The sequence below is a fragment of the Megalobrama amblycephala genome, linkage group LG17 (genome assembly GCF_018812025.1).
Source record: "Megalobrama amblycephala isolate DHTTF-2021 linkage group LG17, ASM1881202v1, whole genome shotgun sequence".
NCBI classification, from domain to species: Eukaryota; Metazoa; Chordata; class Actinopteri; order Cypriniformes; family Xenocyprididae; genus Megalobrama; species Megalobrama amblycephala.
This window is the reverse complement of record NC_063060.1, coordinates 7,413,467-7,430,170: the sequence shown is the minus strand read 5'-3', so window position 1 is coordinate 7,430,170 and position 16,704 is coordinate 7,413,467. Positions and strand designations below refer to the sequence as shown.

The following is a 16,704-nucleotide window of genomic DNA, read 5'->3' as shown; positions in this document are numbered from 1 at the left end:
AGGCTTCGTTACATCATAAGTGCTTTGAAATTTCAATGGTTCACGTGACTTTGGCAGTTTGATACATGCTCCGAACCACTGATTTGAAACAAAAGATTCGTAAAGCTTCGAAGCTTCATGAAGCAGTGTTATGAAATCGCCCATCACTAGATATTGTTGAATAAAGTCGTTATTTTGTTTTTTTGGTGCACAAAAAGTATTCTCTATCACTATCACTTCATAACATTATGGTTGTAGTCACATGAACTCTTTTAAATGTTTTTAGTATCTGAAAGTGTTAATTATCTTGCTGCCAACGCAGGCCTCACTGAGCCATCGGATTTGATCAAAAATATCTTAATTTGTGTTCCAAAGATGAATGAAGATCTTACGGGTGTGGAACGACATGAGGGTGAGTAATTAATGACAGAATTTTCATTTTTGGATGAACTAACCCTTTAATTTATGCTGATTTATATATTGTGATTATTATATCTCAGTCACTGTTGACCATCTAATGAGGATCAGATCCACACACCTTCCACAGAATCACCTTTAAGACTAAACATGGGTGAAATGTGTAGGACATGTTCTCCACGGGTTTTATGAGAATACCTGCTCAAAAAAAACAGAGAAACGCTTGTCACGAAACCCCCAGGACATCAGTAAAAATGACGTACGGCAAATATCTAGGTATTGCAGAGCGAGCACAGTGATATGGTTATGACTTACACACTACTACGTTCAGTTATAAGACTTACATCGTCTATGGTGACTGCTAGTTTGTGCATGAGCGTTTCCTGTAGAAGATGTTTCAGTTCGGTTCGCTTTCAGAAAGACTACATGAAGAAAGGCATCTGAAGGTAAGCGAGAGAGGGAAAAATCTTAGGTTGAATCAGGCGTTTTCTACTCCACAGCTGCACACAGACGTGCTCGAATAAGAAATACTGCCACTTCGTACGGCTTTTCTCAATTATAAAAGCTCTGATCTAAATGCTGACAGTCATTTACAATAATAATACATATAGACATTCAAGGTTTCATATACGCGACCTCTATTAGCCGATGAGGCATTGCGAACAAATGCGAGTCGGAGGCAGACGTTGCATCAGAGCACGTTTGCTGAAACGAATCAGTCCATTTTGAGTAAAGCGTGTTTAAAATAACCGAACACAATGTCATTTTGCCGCAAAAGCAGATCTGGGCGAATGTTGATCACGGGTGCAACTGCTAAGATTAGTTGTTTACAGTTTAACGCAGGCCGCTTATTACATATATATATAGATATAAATCACAGACACATGGCAAGTCATCCGACTGCAAGGCTGTTCGAATGCATAAAGACATAAAAAGCATTTGTGTGTGTGTGTAATTACAAATGAAGGAGGTTTTAATAAGAATTCTTATGTACTATAGTTTCAGCTGTTGCATGCTTTTCTTAGCAGGTGCACCCATTGCACTCTAAAGGTTTGGGAGGGAAATGAGATCTGCCGGACAAAAGCAGCTGTTGTCCCTCGTCCTTCATCGTTCAGAGAGATCAGTCTTATGAAAGTCTGGAGATAATCGCAGCAAAGGCTTTGGAGGGGATAGAGGCCACACAAAATGTGATGTAAGCATTAGCCGTGTCCTCTAGAGGGCGCCGTTGACCTTCAGAACCGATGGCAAGTTCACCGCTCTGTGTCTGACACTGAACCGCATGACGCCACTGGAAATCACTCTAGGCATTCGCAGTTTCTGTTCAAATCAGAGTGAGGAAATTGATATCAGAAAAGACAGCCTCAGACGTGAGAACAGCAAAAAACTGTTTACGTTCATAGACACAAGAGCATACCAGCTGTTGTCAGACTCCTTGTGCATACAAAAATCTCACTGGATTACAATTAATGGCAAAAGGAATGTGCGGAAATCTAAACTGATATTTACTACTGACAAGCTACAGCAAAAGATAGAAATAACTGGCTTAAAACCATTTTTCTTTGGTGAAAATACTAACGTGCCTAAGACTTTATTTCGATAGTCCACTTTAGACATTCTGTTAACTATACCTTGGCATCTACATGTCAACAAACTCTCAAGCTTATTTTTTGTGAAATGTTTTGCAATCTTTCTTTTAAACAATGCCATTCGTCTTTATATTTTATTATATGATGCAATAACATTCAAACATTAAAGCTGCAGTCCGTAAGTTTTGCCTCTTTGTCGCCATCTCTGTTTGAAACCTGCAGTTGCAGTTATTTGCGGAATTATCATCTTTACGTGGGTTGTGCATGGCTCTTCGGCGCGGATGAATCTAATGTTTGCTGTCAGTCACCACATCAGTGTGAATACTGTACTTCGGAAACACAGATTCTACGTCTTGGAAGTGTGACCAAAATAAGGGAAAATGTCATCTGAACAAGTAACAAATCTGCCACTTATGTTCTGACCAACTGAGAAAATATGATTTACAATAAATTGCACTGCCAATATAGGTGTGTTTACATGGAGCATTGTAATCGGTTTACAAGTCCAATCCGAATGAAAATGCTTCATATAAACACCCCAGTTGGAATAAAAATGCCCATACCAAATGAAATTGTAATCGTTTTGAGAGGGGTGTGATAAACCTTTCTATATACAGAACAAAATAAAAATTCAGCTTCCTGTGCCGGTCTTTTCCTCATACCTTCCTGCAGTAATATGCTGCAAATTCATGCTGTTGCTTGATTAAAAGCAACACTTTACATAAAAATAGCACACATGAGAAATAATGGAGCTTCATGTTGATAGGAATACAAGGCAGCAAACAGGACATTATGGCAAGCCGTTTTGACTTTTATTCATTCTCAGGATATTAATTCTTGATATCAACAATTCAGTTTTCACTAGTTAAAATGCTAATTCTTGATATCAGGAATTAAATTTCTACTAGTAACAATGACAATTGTTGATATCAATAATTAACATTTCCACTAGTAACAATGACAATTGTTGATATCAATAATTAACATTTCCACTAGTAAAAATGTTAATTCTTGACATCAACAATGATGTCATCACTCGCAGAAATATGTATTCTTGATATCAACATTTGAATTTCCAAAACTAGAATTCTTGATATCTGTAATTGTATTTTCACTAGTGAAATGTCACCATAGGCTGCCATTCAAATTCAATTGTTGATATCAAGAATTACATTTCCACTAGTAACAATGTCAATTCTTGATATCAACATTTGAATTTCCACTAGTAAAAACTAGCATTCTTGATATCTGTAATTGTATTTTCACTAGTGAAATGTCACCATAGGCTGCCATTCAAATTCAATTGTTGATATCAAGAACTGATTTCTTGTATTCTCAAGAATACAATTCTTACTAGTAAAAATCGTAATTTTTGATATCAATAATTACATTGCTACAAGTAAAGTGCGAATTTTTGATATCAAGAATTCAATTGTCACTAGTTGAAATGTCAGTTCTTGATATCAACAATTGAATTGCTACTAGTAAAATTTTTTTTCATTTTTCAAAAAATGCTCATTTTTTATATCTGAAAATTTATTTCTTATATCAATATAATTTCAGATATCTAAAATGGCTTTCTTACTATAGTAACAATCACATTCATGATATCAGAAACTAACATAACAATCACATTCATGATATCAGAAACTAACATTGTCACTAGTGAAAATCAAATTATTGATATCAAAAATTAACATTTTTACTAGTACCAATTCAATTTTTGATATCAAGAATTGACATTTCAACTAGTGACAACTAAATTATTGATATCAAAAATTATTATTTTTAATAGGAAGAATTGTATTACTGATATGTGAAATTGGAATTTCAAATAGTAAGAAATCAATTCTTGATATCAACAATTGAATTTGAATGGCAGTCTATGGTGTAGGGCTGGGCGATATATCGCATGCGATTGTCACGCGCATTTCGTCAGTAAAGCCGGTTCCCTGATTACCACTAAATCGCCATCACCTGCTTTCAAATGGAGCGCCATTTAATAGACAGAGCCGTAGATCACTGACAAGCCACGCAATATCGCGTTCATTATCGCAGATGAATCACCTTCGATAATGAACTCGATATTGCGTAGCTTGTCAGTCTGATACAGATATCAAGAATTCTAGTTTTTACTAGTGGAAATATAATTCTTGATATCAAAAATTAGTATTTTAACTAGTGAAAATTTAATTGTTGATATCAAAAATTAACTTTGTTACTAGTGGAAATGTAATTCCTGATATCAAGAATTAGCATTTTAACTAGTGAAAATTGAATTGTTGATATCAAGAATTCATATCCTGAGAATGAATAAAAGTCAAAACGGCTTGCCATAGTAATGTCAGTTCTTGATATCAACAATTGAATTGGTACTAGTAACTATGTTAATTTTGATATCAATAATTTGATTTTCACTAGTGACAATGTTAGTTTCTGATATCATGAATGTGATTGTTACTAGTAAGAAAGCCATTTTAGATATCTGAAATTATATTGATATCAGAAATACATTTTCAGATATCAAAAATGAACGTTTTTACTAGTAGCAATTCAATTGTTGATATCAAGAACTGACATTTCAACTAGTGACAACTGAATTCTTGATATCAAAAATTCACATTTTTACTAGTAGCAATGTAATTATTGATATCAAAAATTATGATTTTTACTAGTAAGAATTGTATTTCTGATATGTGAAATTGGAATTTCAACTAGTAAGAACTCAATTCTTGATATCAACAATTGAATTTGAATGGCAGCCTATGATGACATTTCACTAGTGAAAATACAATTACAGATATCAAGAATGCTAGTTTTTACTAGTGGAAATTCAAATGTTGAAATCAAAAATTAACATTGTTACTAGTGGAAATGTAATTCCTGATATCAACAACTGAATTGTTGATATCAGGAATTACTCAAATTGTTAATGTTAACAATATCAGCGTTGCGTGTTTATGTCTATTTAGTGTGCATTAGCGTTACCTGTAGATTTCAATTTCTGTAGCCACTCAACAGTCCAAAATCTTTTGCTTTTGACTACGGGTGAATCTCCAGTTGTCACTGATGATTGTCATTTGGACCTTTCTGGATTACAATCCGTCATCAAAATGATAAGTTTAATTATTATTAATTATTATAAATGATTTGTCACCTGCAGCATCCTCACATACCATATAGCCTACTAGCTGTGACTCCTTCTTTATGTAAACAGATGTGACATAATGACGCAAATGACCGCATGCTTGAATTTCCCGCAGAAACCTACCAGTACCGCTCTTATTAGAAAACATTATTACAAGCTTACTGCTGTGAATCAGGCTAAGGTAAGGAAATGGTTTTGAACACTGGCTGGTTATGCACTTGCTCAAAAATAGATTTTGGATCATTTTTAAGCAAAAAAAGTTACGGACTGCAGCTTTACGTGTACAAATACATTTTTGGTGTCACTATAGGTAGTTACAGAATGTATTAAAGCAACACAAGTCTCCATTACAGAATAAACATGCATGTTTACCACTGAGCGTTCTCGTATCTTCATCTGCTGGTGATTCTGCCTCTTCAGACACTTCTCCTGTTTACAGACATCAGATGATCAAAGATTCAGCAGAACAGACAAAGACAAAAATTCAGTCAGCAAACGTAGATATAGATAGATTATGACTTATTACTTAGATTATAATTATAGACTATGGTTTTAAATAGCATGCTGTATCAAGTATGTAATGCACAGTATGCAGTAAGAATGTATTATTTCATTTTACACAGTGTTAGTTACTCTTCTGATTATCCACCAGAGGGCAGTCATTGATAAATCTTGAAATTGAGCAACATCAACAGAGCTGACAGTAACAGTCATATCATTTGATCACAATACCGTTCTGTAATTTACGGTGTTCCCCTTCTTTTTTTGATCTGTCATGGGGACTTTCTTCCGGGGGTCCATTTACCCCCCCAGGCTCCGGGTTGTCTTCTCCCACCCTGTCTTTCTTTGGTCCCGACAGCTCTGGGTCTTTTTTTTGCTCCTGATTTTCTGCCGTTGCCTCCTGCTGTTCCTCCAGCTCTCGTCTGGCCTTCTCCTCCGTCTCTGGTATGAGACACAGCGGGAGGCACATTATTTACTATTCTCTTACTCAGAATGCATAAAATGTGAAAAATGCTATAAAAAGTTGGATGTACCAATTTTCCCATTTTTAAAGGGATAGTTCACCCAAAAATGAAAATTCTGTCATCATTTACTCACCCTCAAGTTGTTCTAAACCTGTATGAGTTTCTTTATTCTGCTGAACACAAAAGAAGATATTTTGAAGAATGTTGGTAACCAAACAGTTAACAAATACTATAGAAGTCAATGGCTACCGTCAACTGTCTGGTTACAAACATTCTTCAAACTATCTTCTTTTGTATTCAACAGAAGAAAGAAACTCATATAGGTTTGGAACAACATAAGGGTGATTAAATGATGACAGAATTTTCATTTTTGGGTGAACTATCCCTAAGTCATCAAACTTTGACAAATACAGTACATATAAACTTGACCCCAAACTTTTGAACTGTAGAATATATTTAGATACATTTTACCAGAGTAATCGCTTTGTTTTTCTCCAAAATAAAGCATAAAAATATCTTAATTTGACACTAAATTTGTGCAGCTGCTGAGTTTCAGTGTTATTTTGCATGACGTCACAGATATAGTTCTCAAACATATGCATTCTCACAGGGATCAATCTGCTCACACCTTTATCTGCCTGCGTCTTCCACCGCTCTCTGTTCAGAAAAACCTCCTCATTCCAGATGGCCTTGAAGTTGTTCAGGTCCACAGTGAGCAGCGAGCAGTTATGGGATGCGCTGCCATCAGAACCAGAGCTGTTCACGCTGCCCCTCTTCACATCTCCGGCAGTAATACTGCTTGAGACGATGGGGATAGGACTCATCATAAATCACAATCTCGCAGAGACATCGGCAGCAATCACGTCCACTAAGCTTCTGTAACATCTCCATATCTACCTAAATTTCCTGCTCTGTTGATCATTAATATGCTGCTACTGTTTTATGTCCTTTCTGTGAACCTTCAGGCTGTTTTAGTTTACCATTTATTCTAGGGGAAGGGATATAATTCAGTCCTTTATATGCAGAAGATGTAATTTGTTACAAAAAGAATGTGCTTAGTCAGCAGTGGCAATTCAACTCCTACTTAGAAAATCCTAAGAAACTTTCAAACTAAAGTAGAGTGACTGCTGATGGATCACTTTAAACTGAATTACAAGGGTCAGAAGCTTCAGTGGATTTATTCACATTTGCTCTTTTTCTAAATTTTTCAACTGAGGTATCTGAAGTGGATTTGCAGCAATGAGCGCAATAGAACCAGTGGGGTTTGATACTAAGGAAAGCTATGCCACGAGGCACTATTATTGCGGCCTCAGCACTAATTTGTCTGTTTGTCTTAATGACCATTTGTTATCTCTATTCCTGTACTGCACAAGCAAAAGATGGAAGTCAGAATTCCAGACTCTAACCTGCGAAATCCAGCCAGGCCTGAACTTGTGGCCTCTTCAATGAGCGGCGTGACAATCTTTTCAGTCATGTCCGTCAGAACCGTAAACGTTGGAACAACGATAAAGTCAATGAAACCTACAGGAAATGACAAAGAAATGGTTTATTTTTGTGCACAATATTTAAAGAAAATACAAACCCGATTCCAAAAAAGTTGGGACACTGTACAAATTGTGAATAAAAAAGGAATGCAATAATTTACAAATCTCATAAACTTATATTTTATTCACAATAGAATATAGATAACATATCAAATGTTGAAAGTGAGACATTTTGAAATGTCATGCCAAATATTGGCTCATTTTGGATTTCATGAGAGCTACACATTCCAAAAAAGTTGGGACAGGTAGCAATAAGAGGCCGGAAAAGTTAAATGCACATATAAGGAACAGCTGGAGGACCAATTTGCAACTTATTAGGTCAATTGGCAACATGATTGGGTATAAAAAGAGCCTCTCAGAGTGGCAGTGTCTCTCAGAAGTCAAGATGGGCAGAGGATCACCAATTCCCCAAATGCTGCGGCGAAAAATAGTGGAGCAATATCAGAAAGGAGTTTCTCAGAGAAAAATTGCAAAGAGTTTGAAGTTATTATCTACAGTGCATAATATCATTCAAAGATTCAGAGAATCTGGAACAATCTCTGTGCGTAAGGGTCAAAGCCAGAAAACCATACTGGATGCCCGTGTTCTTCGGGCCCTTAGACAGCACTGCATCACATACAGGAATGCTACTGTAATGGAAATCACAACATGGGCTCAGGAATACTTCCAAAAAACATTTTTGGTGAACACAATCCACCGTGCCATTTGCCGTTGCCGGCTAAAACTCTATAGGTCAAAAAAGAAGCCATATCTAAACATGATCCAGAAGCACAGGCATTTTCTCTGGGCCAAAGCTCATTTAAAATGGACTGTGGCAAAGTGGAAAACTGTTCTGTGGTCAGATGAATCAAAATTTGAAGTTCTTTTTGGAAAACTGGTACGCCATGTCATCCGGACTAAAGAGGACAAGGACAACCCAAGTTGTTATCAGCGCTCAGTTCAGAAGCCTGCATCTCTGATGGTATGGGGTTGCATGAGTGCGTGTGGCATGAGCAGCTTACACATCTGGAAAGGCACCATCAATGCTGAAAGGTATATCCAAGTTCTAGAACAACATATGCTCCCATCCAGACGTCCTCTCTTTCAGGGAAGACCTTGCATTTTCCAGCATGACAATGCCAGACCACATACTGCATCAATTACAACATCATGGCTGCGTAGAAGAAGGATCCGGGTACTTAAATGGCCAGCCTGCAGTCCAGATCTTTCACCCATAGAAAACATTTGGCGCATCATAAAGAGGAAGATGAGACAAAGAAGACCTAAGACAGTTGAGCAACTAGAAGCCTGTATTAGACAAGAATGGGACAACATTCCTATTCCTAAACTTGAGCAACTTGTCTCCTCAGTCCCCAGACGTTTGCAGACTGTTATAAAAAAAAAGAGGGGATGCCACACAGTGGTAAACATGGCCTTGTCCCAACTTTTTTGAGATGTGTTGATGCCATGAAATTTAAAATCAACTTATTTTTCCATTAAAATTATACATTTTCTCAGTTTAAACATTTGACATGTCATCTATGTTGTATTCTGAATAAAATATTGAAATTTGAAACTTCCACATCATTGCATTCTGTTTTTATTCAAAATTTGTATAGTGTCCCAACTTTGTTGGAATCGGATTTGTATTTAAATAATTATCCTCATATGCATGTTCTTCAAAAATAGCCACGTGTTTCGGCTAGTTCGGAGTTTCAATGAAAATGATCTCAGTTTTGTCCATTTTAGTTTCTGAAAATTTTAATTGAGCCAATCTTTTATTTTAATGCATGCAAGCAGAGATTTTATCAGTTTGGGTAGATAGAGCAGGTGTACAGATAGTGTATATTTGGATGTCATCAGTGTAGAAGTGATAATTAAAACCATGACGATGTAAGATCAGACCCAGAGGTAGTATGTAAATTATGAATAATAATGGCCCAAGAACGAAACCCTTGACAACACCTTGCTTCAGGGGGACAGTAATCCTGTACTGAAATGTAAAATTGTCTGTCAAAGTAAAGAGCTTAGGTCAAGTAGCAGAAGCATAGACAGAGAACCAGAGTCACCAGAAAGTAGTAAATCATTCACTACCTTTACAAATGCAGTTTCAGTACTATGAAATGGGTGAAAACTAGATTGAAATGGATCAAAGAGATTATCAACTAGAAAAGGCTGAAGCTGGGAGGCAACAGTACAGTACTTTCCAGTAATTTTGCAATGAAGGGTAAATTTGAAATAGGATGAAAATTAGATAGAACTGAGGGATCAAGTTTGGGTTTCTTGAGATTTTTCATTTGCAATATTGCAATATTGAAATTTTATCGCAAGCATTTGTGCCAATGTATGATAAAGTCAATGAAGCCTACAGGAAATGAAAAATAAATGGTTTGTGCACTAAGTTCAATTTTTAAAAAAAGCTATTTGAATAAATTATCCTCATATGCATGATTTTATAAAGTAGCCATGTGTTTCAGATATGTTAAGTTTAAAGCTGAAATGTTTAAGTTTTTCCCCTTTTCCAGCTTAATATCAGTATTGCAATTTAGCATAGTTCATAAATTTGCAATTGCAGCATTGAAATTTAATTGCAAGCATGTGTCTGCATACTTTGTGTGTGTTTGTGTCACTCACCGATCTGGGATTGGGCCACCATCGTGGATTTACGGTCACACAGAGGTGAGAAAGGTAGACCAAGCTCTGCCTCCTTATCACCCTGCCAACACAAACACTTCATTCAACTGCATTGCAATAATAATACATAACAGTATTGCATCAGGGAAAAATTTTCAAATAGCACAATTAATAACCACCACAGATACAAAATATGTGGCACTTTCCACAAACTGTAAAAATAGGGTGTCAAACTGACAATTATTATTTTATTTTTTTTTGTCAACAAATAGTTAAAGGTGCTGTATGTAATTTTTTTGACTATATACTAAAGCATCAAAAATACTATGTTTCAGATATTTAGGAAACATGCTAAGTTCACATAAATGTTTCTCCAAAAAACAATGCTAAAGTCTGTTATTCCACTTTGAAAAGTTGCATTACATGTCAGATTGTCTGTTGTTTTTTCCCAATAGGTTTACCCAGTTTACCTAGTAATATTTCGACACCCTGGGTTGCAAGTTGGCACAAATTCTACCTGACCCAAAAAGCCTCGGCATCCATCTAAAAAGCAATATGACCAGAGGCATATTAAAATACGGATAAATCAACTCATCAACATAGAGCGTCAGGCTCGATGCCTTCTATTGTTAATTGCGCTGGTTTCTGTTGCGTGTCCTCAATCTGGCAACCCATGTGAGCATAGAGACTGAGGGGAGGGGGGACAACCCTCTCCAATATTTTGAATTTGGACTGCAGTACCCATTTCAACCACTAGCTGTCAATATTACATACTGCACCTTTAAAGGAAGTGTTTAACTTTCATAAAATGATGATTAAAAAGCACAGAAGGGAAAACTAAATAGTTTATGAGCGGTTTTATTGTCTATTGATTATTGCAGGGTTTGTTACTAAAATTTAAGACATAAATACAGTTCAAAACCCTGATCTATTTGATCTAGATTTAACTAGCAAAATATATTTTGTTAACTAGTAATTTATTAACATCAATCGTTCTTCCAATAAAGAACCTGTTATTTGAGCCTCTGATGCTTATAAAGCAGTGCCAAAGTGTAGAATATTTATGGAAAGGGACACGTGAAGCACTACAGCCTCTTACATCTTGAAACCAGAGTTAAATTAAATGTTGCTGCACTGCCATGCCAAGAGTCTGAGCCAACTTAACTGTACTCAATATAAGCAATGTCAGCAGTCTGTGGCCTGATACTAGCCTGTCTGAATCAAGTTAAATGCTTATGAAATGACACTATGGACAGTTGCAGCACTGGGTCTGGTTCAGAAAGAATTTCATATATGAAATATTTGTAAACATTTCTTTATGGCAGACTAAAATAAACTGTCAAGCTGTTATGTTCAGCCTGTCACGATTGATCTGCCTCCTGGTGTGTACAGCTGCTGGAACAATACTAAACACACACACACACACACACACATGAATAGCTCCCATCCTCTGATCTGTCAATCAATCAAAGCATATTTATGAAGCCCACTCTATGGAGAATAGAGCTGTGAATGTGCTTTATAACAGTCCCTTTAGTAGCAGATAAACAGACACATGACGGGTAAGATCAGGAGGTAATACAGAGAAAGCAATTCACTTATATTGTTCACTTTACAAAGCAACAGAGACAGACGGAGTACATTCGTGCGTTGGGCCTATTTTGACAGTCAATTATATATAATTATATAATATAATAAATATATATGTGACCCTGGACCACAAAACCAAAATTGAGATTTATACATAATCTGAAAGCTGAATAAATAAGCTTTCCATTGTTTATTGTTTGTTAGGATAGGACAATATTTGGCCGAGATACAACTATTTGAAAATCTGAAATCTGAGGGTGCAAACAAAATCAAAATATTGAGAAAATTGCCTTTAAAGTAGTCTTTAGCAATGCATATCCACTCACTAAAATACATTTTTGATATATTTACGGTAGGAAATTTACAAAATATCTTCATGGAACATGATCTTTACTTAATATCCTAATGATTTTTGGCATAAAAGAAAAATCGATAATTTTGACCCATACAAAGTACTGTTGGTTATTGCTACAAATATACCCATGCAACTTATGACTGCTTCTGTGGTCCAGGGTCACATATAAAATACATATACTTTTTTTGTATTCAGTTTGCATCTGAAGTCTTCATAAATATATATATATATATATATATATATATATATATATATATATATATATATATTATTATTAAATGTATTTGTAATTTGTTTAAGAAATATCTAAAAATCTAAATTAAATAAACATTTCTGCATGTTTGATAAAATGCGATTTAAGACACAAAGACATTTTTTAATGCTATATATAAAAAAGACTTTATGACCAATTTTGTACCAAAACATAATTAGTGATCAAATAGTATGGTAACATCAATAATTAGTTTCTTAAGAATTGTGATTAGGCCTGAGAAATAAAAACAAATCCTGATATTTTTTTAACTTTTGAATATTCTAAGATTGAGATTGGGTGATTTTTTTCCCAACAGCTGCTGGCATATAACTAACACAAGACATTTCTGTTCTACCAAAGATACATAAAGACTTTTTTTACAGCCTTACATTTTAAAAAGTGTATTTACATGAATTTTCAGTGCTCCTTTAGGACATTACATCTTTTCTAAGAATACATTTTGTAGATTATTTTTCTTACTCCATTCTTTTCAATTTTCTCATAATAAACATTGCAACATCACTCTTCTGAGATTCAGCCTTCTTTTCCTCAAGCCTGCTCTGCTCTGATTGGTCAGAGACGGCTCAGTCTGTTGTGATTGGTCTACCCCTTACAGCACATGTCGGAAATGAAACGGCTATTACGTTATCCGAATTTCAGCTTCGGATCTTCCTCAGCACGTGTATACACGGTGATACAAACAGTAACGATGGCGCCGGTTTTACCGTATCAATTCCAGCACGGGTCCTCATCCTTTTGAAGTGCAGCAAAGTGGATTCGCAGCACTGAAAACAGCGTCTTCTTGACATGTCAACAACATGAACCGAACTCTTTCAGTCTTAGCTACAATGACAGTGTCCGAGGGCGGGTCGAAGCAGACGTTAGTGGGCAGCCAATGAAGACCATAGTCTGGCATTATGCAAATTTGTTACATTGTTACGCAGGTATGTAACAGGAAGTGAGACTGGAATTGCTGACGACTAATTTCGGCAGTTCAGAACCGATTCTTTCTTTTAGGAGACAATTACTTTATTTGTTGCGCACTTTGATCTTTCAAACTTTGCAGACCTTTTACATTCACAAACAGCTATATTACACACTGCATGAAAGGTAATATTTGATAAAGCATAATAGGTACACTTTATGTATATATCAGACAAAATTTGAGTAGTATTAGAGAATACATGTATATGACATTGCTGTGATGTTTAAAAGATGAGCCAAGCGCTGTTCACATGATTGTGCCAAAGTTTAATTTGGGGACCTGGATTCGATATGGCCATGAAAGCCAGTTATTTTCAGAGGTTTATGTTCAGGTGTAAACAATCTCAAATGACACACTTCTCCAAATGCTCTCGTTTCTGCAGCCTATGATAATCCTCGCGCAGGCTTATGTGTGATTGGATGAAAGGGCAATCAGAAGAGAACAGGAAGCAAACCAAGAGAGGATTAAAATACATAGTACAAGATGAGATTTTTCTTGCTGTGGTTTGCTCTTCTCACACATACGTATAACCGCAAACAACCATCAAACGCATCTTAAGAACAAACATAAGTCAAACCTGTCTGAAAAACTCCTCCAGCAGTGACGTAGTCCAGCGATGGTGTAGATCCCAGTTCTTGGCTGGATGACTGATGTCAGCCGTGTGTAACAGCAGAGACAGAGCCTTGGGTTTGTCAATTCTGGGTGAAGAAAACACACCGATCCGAGAGGTAAATATGTGTTTGTTCTTGCACATGACAATGCGATTAAATGGAGAGCAAATTTTGCTTTTCAGATGTTTCTCCTGAGAAAAAGTCCCTGGTAATCTCTATAGTTTCAGAAGACACCTCAAAAGCACAGCTAACTGCTCAGATATGCCAAAATAAGGATGTCTTTAATCAAAAGATCTCAATAAGAACTCAAACATTTTGCATCAAATTCTCCCAAAACCAAATGATCTGATCTAAGTTGCATTCATTTTAAAGCTCTATATTTTACTCTATGTATCATTTGTCTATTTTTATTTCTCCTATGGAATAGTAGGAGAAACATCTTGAGAAACATCAATGTTATTGAAGTCTCTTCTGCTATGAAAAAGCAAACTCTATCCAATAACGTCTTGCTCTGGGGAGACACAGACAAAGCAAAAGGTGACAGACAACAGTGAAGCATGTCGGATGTCTGTTTGTAATGGTTTCTCACCCCTCAGGCTGCTGGAGGAAATTCTTCATGGCTTTGACCTGCTGGAAGTGGCAGGACATGTCAGTGGCCAGAACCATCTCGACCACGAGCGCCCTGAGCTCTCTAAAAACACAAGCACACAAAACAACTGCACTGAATCTCCTCACTGAAGAAAGAGTTTTCTTTCTGAATGAGAAATAAATAATTTCCACATCGGCCTTGCAGTAAAACTTCACAGAACTTCATCAGATTTTCTTTCTCTGTTGTGTTTAGTTTAAAACAGTGACAGTGAGAATGTAAAAAAACACTTTCAGCACTTTTTGTTGGGTGTTTCTTCAATTATGAGAAAATATTTAATATTTTCACATTAAATATCACAGTACAATTTTGCATAATTTGACAAAAGTAAGGCTTGATTGGAAATGCATAATAAAAATATTCTGCTGTGATATTTATCTGAGGGACAGTCGTGATTTGTATAAGAAATATAAATATATATTATATATATATATATATATATATATATATATATATATATATATATATATATATATATATATATATATATATATATAACTTTTATAGATAGATAGATAGATAGATAGATAGATAGATAGATAGATAGATAGATAGATAGATAAATACACACACACACACACACACACACACATATATATATATATATTATATAATGTATATATATAACCTTGGCCAGATCTGTGCCTTGCCACAATTCTGTCTCTGAGCTCTTCAGGCAGTTCCTTTGACCTCATGATTCTCATTTGCTCTGACATGCACTGTGAGCTGTAAGGTCTTATACAGACAGGTGTGTGACTTTCCTAATCAAGTCCAGTCAGTATAATCAAACACAGCTGGACTGAAATGAAGGTGTAGAACCATCTCAAGGATGATCAGAAGAAATGGACAGCACCTGAGTTAAGTATATGAGTGTCACAGCAAAGGGTCTGAATACTTAGGACCATGTGATATTTCAGTTTTTCTTTTTTAATAAATCTGCAGAAATGTCAACAATTCTGTGTTTTTCTGTCAATATGGGTGCTGTGTGTACATTAATGAGGAAAAAAAAATAACTTAAATGATTTTAGCAAATGGCTGCAATATAACAAAGAGTGAAAAATTTAAGAATAATATTTAAAAATTAATTATAATTTAATTATTAATTATTTATACCATATATATATATATATATATATATATATATATATATATATATATATATATAATAAAAAAATATATATATATTTAAAAATTATTTATAATTTAATTATTAATTATTTATACCACATATATTTTTTATATAATATCTATATATATTAGTATATATTTTGAACGTCTGGCTTTGGCAAATGAATAAATTAATGTTCAAATAGTTTCAATGTGACCTTTATTTAACAAAAAGAAAAAAAGCTGAAATCTGTTAGTTTTAATAAAAATCAACCCCATATACAATATATAAATGTCATAGTTGAAGAAACACCCAATCATATCATGATATTGCAGTTACAGAAAGGTGATTTTGTCAGTTTGTCTGTTCTCTGGAGACAAAAAGAAGTGAGATGATGAAAATGAAAAGAATGATGGATGTGAAATCCTGTTGTACCTCCAGTCATCTTTGGAGAGGTTGTAAAGGATGTTCATCTCGTCGTCGTCCTGAAGCAGTCGATACGCCGCGCTGACGTGATGACTCTCCAGCACAGAGCGGTCGTTGTACAGGATGGCTGTGTCCGACCTGTAGGAAAAAGTGTAAACTCACTACACACAGTTTTACTTTTTCTATTAAAAAAAAAAAAAAAAAAAAAACATAAAAAAAATGTATTATGGTTTCGACAAAAATATGAAGCAGCACAACTTTTATCAACATTGATAATAATAAGAAATGCCTCTTGAGCAGTAAATCATCATATTAGAATGATTTCTGAAGGATCACGTGACACTGAAGACTGGAGTAATGATGCTAAAAATTCAAAATATATTTACATATAAAACAGTTATTTTAAATATGAATAATATTTTACAATATTACTGTTTTACTTGATGCCGCCTTGGTGAGCACAAGAGATTTTCATAGT

The 16,704-nt window shown here is 35.2% G+C and overlaps 1 protein-coding gene across 8 annotated transcripts in view; it reads right to left on the bottom strand.

Annotated features, from left to right (window-relative positions):
• Positions 1–378: 378 nt before the first annotated feature.
• pde1cb (phosphodiesterase 1C, calmodulin-dependent b) overlaps positions 379–16,704 on the bottom strand; it is a 109,532-nt gene continuing 93,206 nt past the window's right edge. For 6 of the 8 annotated variants that reach the window (XM_048163843.1, XM_048163841.1, XM_048163846.1 and 3 more), the window contains 9 exons: positions 16,236–16,364; positions 14,636–14,737; positions 14,013–14,133; positions 10,253–10,334; positions 7,502–7,616; positions 6,724–6,893; positions 5,863–6,072; positions 5,503–5,559; positions 379–1,713 (listed from right to left, as the gene is read on the bottom strand). In XM_048163843.1, coding sequence (XP_048019800.1) covers positions 1,697–1,713; positions 5,503–5,559; positions 5,863–6,072; positions 6,724–6,893; positions 7,502–7,616; positions 10,253–10,334; positions 14,013–14,133; positions 14,636–14,737; positions 16,236–16,364 — 1,003 coding nt within the window. In that variant the 3' untranslated portion in view covers positions 379–1,696. The remainder of the gene's footprint in view (positions 1,714–5,502; positions 5,560–5,862; positions 6,073–6,723; positions 6,894–7,501; positions 7,617–10,252; positions 10,335–14,012; positions 14,134–14,635; positions 14,738–16,235; positions 16,365–16,704) is intronic. The other 2 variants (XM_048163844.1, XM_048163842.1) reach the window with 1 other exon arrangement.